Source organism: Gymnoscopelus braueri, assembly GCF_963280865.1.
Source record: "Gymnoscopelus braueri genome assembly, chromosome: 21".
NCBI classification, from domain to species: Eukaryota; Metazoa; Chordata; class Actinopteri; order Myctophiformes; family Myctophidae; genus Gymnoscopelus; species Gymnoscopelus braueri.
In genome coordinates this window covers 47,629,910-47,632,409 of record NC_137623.1, presented here as the reverse complement: position 1 = coordinate 47,632,409, position 2,500 = coordinate 47,629,910, and the positions used below count along the sequence as shown (strand labels likewise).

Here is a 2,500-nt window from a genome sequence, read left to right as displayed (position 1 = left end):
CACACACACACACACACACACACACACACACACACACACACACACACCCACACACACACACACACACACACACACACACTCTCTCACTCTCTCTTTCTCTCTCTCACACACACACACACATGCACGCCGCACACAGATTCAGATGGATGTATGGACTAATGCTACGCCGGAATGCTATTCAAAACGTGTTAGAGCGCACCCCCCACCCCACACACCCCCACCACGGCTCTCCTCCAGGTCAAGCAAAGCAAAAACAAGTTAAGCGCTCATTTTCTCTGCCGGCAGCATTAACATAAAGATGACTAAATAATGGACCCTGACTCTCCACTCCCGTCTTATGGTTTAAATTACAGGCTCGACCCCCCCCACCCCCCCACCCCCTCACCCGCCTCCCCCCCTCTCCCCATACACCCTGCAAACCTCACCCACCAGCCCCCACTCAGAGAAAAAACGATTAATCTTTTCTTTTCTTTTTTTGTGTGTCTTTTTTTTTTTTTGTCTTTCTGAATGTTTTACAGTTCTGTTTCACTTATTAGCTGCTGGCAGGACGGAGACTCTTAAATGAAAGCCAAATTGCTTTGGTCATGAGAAAGGAAATGAAAGCTCACTCCGGGGAGAAAACTGTGTGTAGCGTGTAGCGTGTACTAGTGTGTGTGTGTGTGTGTGTGTGTGTGTGTGTGTGTGTAGTGTGTATGTGTGTATGTGCGTGGAGGCCTTTTCACTAGCGAGATCCTCCCAAGGTAGGGTTTCATAAGCCGGCTGCATGCCTGCCTGGGATGTCCCTCCTGTGCACAGGACAGTGTGTGTGAGTGTGTGTGTGTGTGTGTGTGTGTGTGTGTGTGTGTGTGTGTGTGTGTGTGTGTGTGTGTGTGTGTGTGTGTGTGTGTGTGTGTGTGTGTGTGTGTGTGTGTGTGTGTGTGTGTGTGTGTGCGTGGGTGTGTGTGCATGGGTGTGTGTGTGTGTGTTGCAGATATAAGCGCAGCAGCCTAATAGGAACAGTAATGCTCATTTTGGGGAGATTAGGGGGAATGGACGGGACTGTGTCGGTAGACGTGATCTGGATCACGAAGAGGAGAGAGAGAGAGAGAGAGAGAGAGAGAGAGAGAGAGAGAGAGAGAGAGAGAGAGAGAGAGAGAGAGAGAGAGAGAGAGAGAGAGAGAGAGAGAGAGAGAGAGAGGGTTGACAGTATAGAGTTAGGTGTAAGAAAAAGACAGAAAGGTGATGGGAAGAGTATAGTGGGGGGGGTGGGTCCGACTTCAAACAAAAACGGCCGGCCAGCACTGCATCCATACCTTTAACAAACATTTACCAAACTTGACAGGAGCTCACAATCATCATAACTCCAACCTCAACATGAAAACTTAAAACTTAAAATATGACAGACATTATGAAAGGACCACGATGGCCCAAATACCCAGACTAACCCAAAATAAGAGAAAGCAAACAAAAACAAATCAAGTCAGGTCACAACCAATAAAGGCTGCTTTATACTTAAGTTGCGGGCCGGCGTTGTGCACCAAAAATAGCCAATCTACAGTACGAGCTCGACAACATGCTGTCAACGAGCTTGCAGATTGCATGCATGGCACGCAACTAAGTATAAATTAGGCATAACCCTTGCTATAAACTAGCAAAACGCACAGCAGGGTGTGTTGAGTGTGTCTGTGCATGGGTCGTACACTAACCTTGAGCGGAGGGACAGTCCTTGACGTGGAAGAGCTCGTGGAGACTGAGCCCGTCCTCGTCGCCTCCCCCCAGGCCCTGCTGGTGAAGCTGCAGTTTCCGCAGGCCCTCGTTCTGCTGGTGGCGGGCGGAGCGAGCGTGCTGCACCAGGTTCAGCCGCGCCTTGGTGGAGTAGTCGCACAGCGCGCAGTAGTACACGCACGCCTCCGGACTGTACGTGCCCTCCTGCTTCTGTAGGTACTGTAAGGGAAGAGAGGCGTTTTTTTAGAGGAGTTGTTTTTTTAAAGCAGGTTACGCAGAGTTCGATTAGTTTAGGGGGAGGGATGAGCGGGGATCCATTCCTCTGCTTTTGATATCCAATTTATAATTTAAGCATGTAAAAGACGCTCTTATTCAGAGTGACTTGGAATCAAACAAGGTAAACGCAAACATCGAATGCCAAGGACCCCAATGGAAACATGACCGCAAGGACTTTTTTGGACGGACCTTTTAGACAAAGTATTATAAATGTAATTGTTTTTTTTTGCCTAATAAAATATTCAATCAATCAATGTGGAGAGACAGTGTAGTGTCTCAGTAAACTATAGGATCACATCAGGTCAGTCTAAACCAGTGGTTCTCAAACTTCTTCATGTCAAGGACCCCCCAAATTCCTATGTATTTGGCCGCGGACCCCCCTCTGAAAAGGTTTTGTGCCGGGGACCCCCAGAAGCAAAGATTTGGGTTAAAAATGTTTGCTTAAAAAAATATAGCCTATATATATTCAAAGATTTGCACACATTTTCAAGATTTTTCTAAAATAGCAGATCTACAAGCT

At 47.5% G+C, this 2,500-nt stretch overlaps 1 protein-coding gene across 1 annotated transcript in view; it reads right to left on the bottom strand.

The window, feature by feature from the left end:
• zfhx4 (zinc finger homeobox 4) overlaps positions 1-2,500 on the bottom strand; it is a 114,044-nt gene that overhangs the window by 51,521 nt on the left and 60,023 nt on the right. Inside the window, 1 exon segment of the mRNA XM_080418257.1 lies at positions 1,686-1,923. Within this exon segment, the coding sequence (XP_080274383.1) occupies positions 1,686-1,923 (238 nt within the window).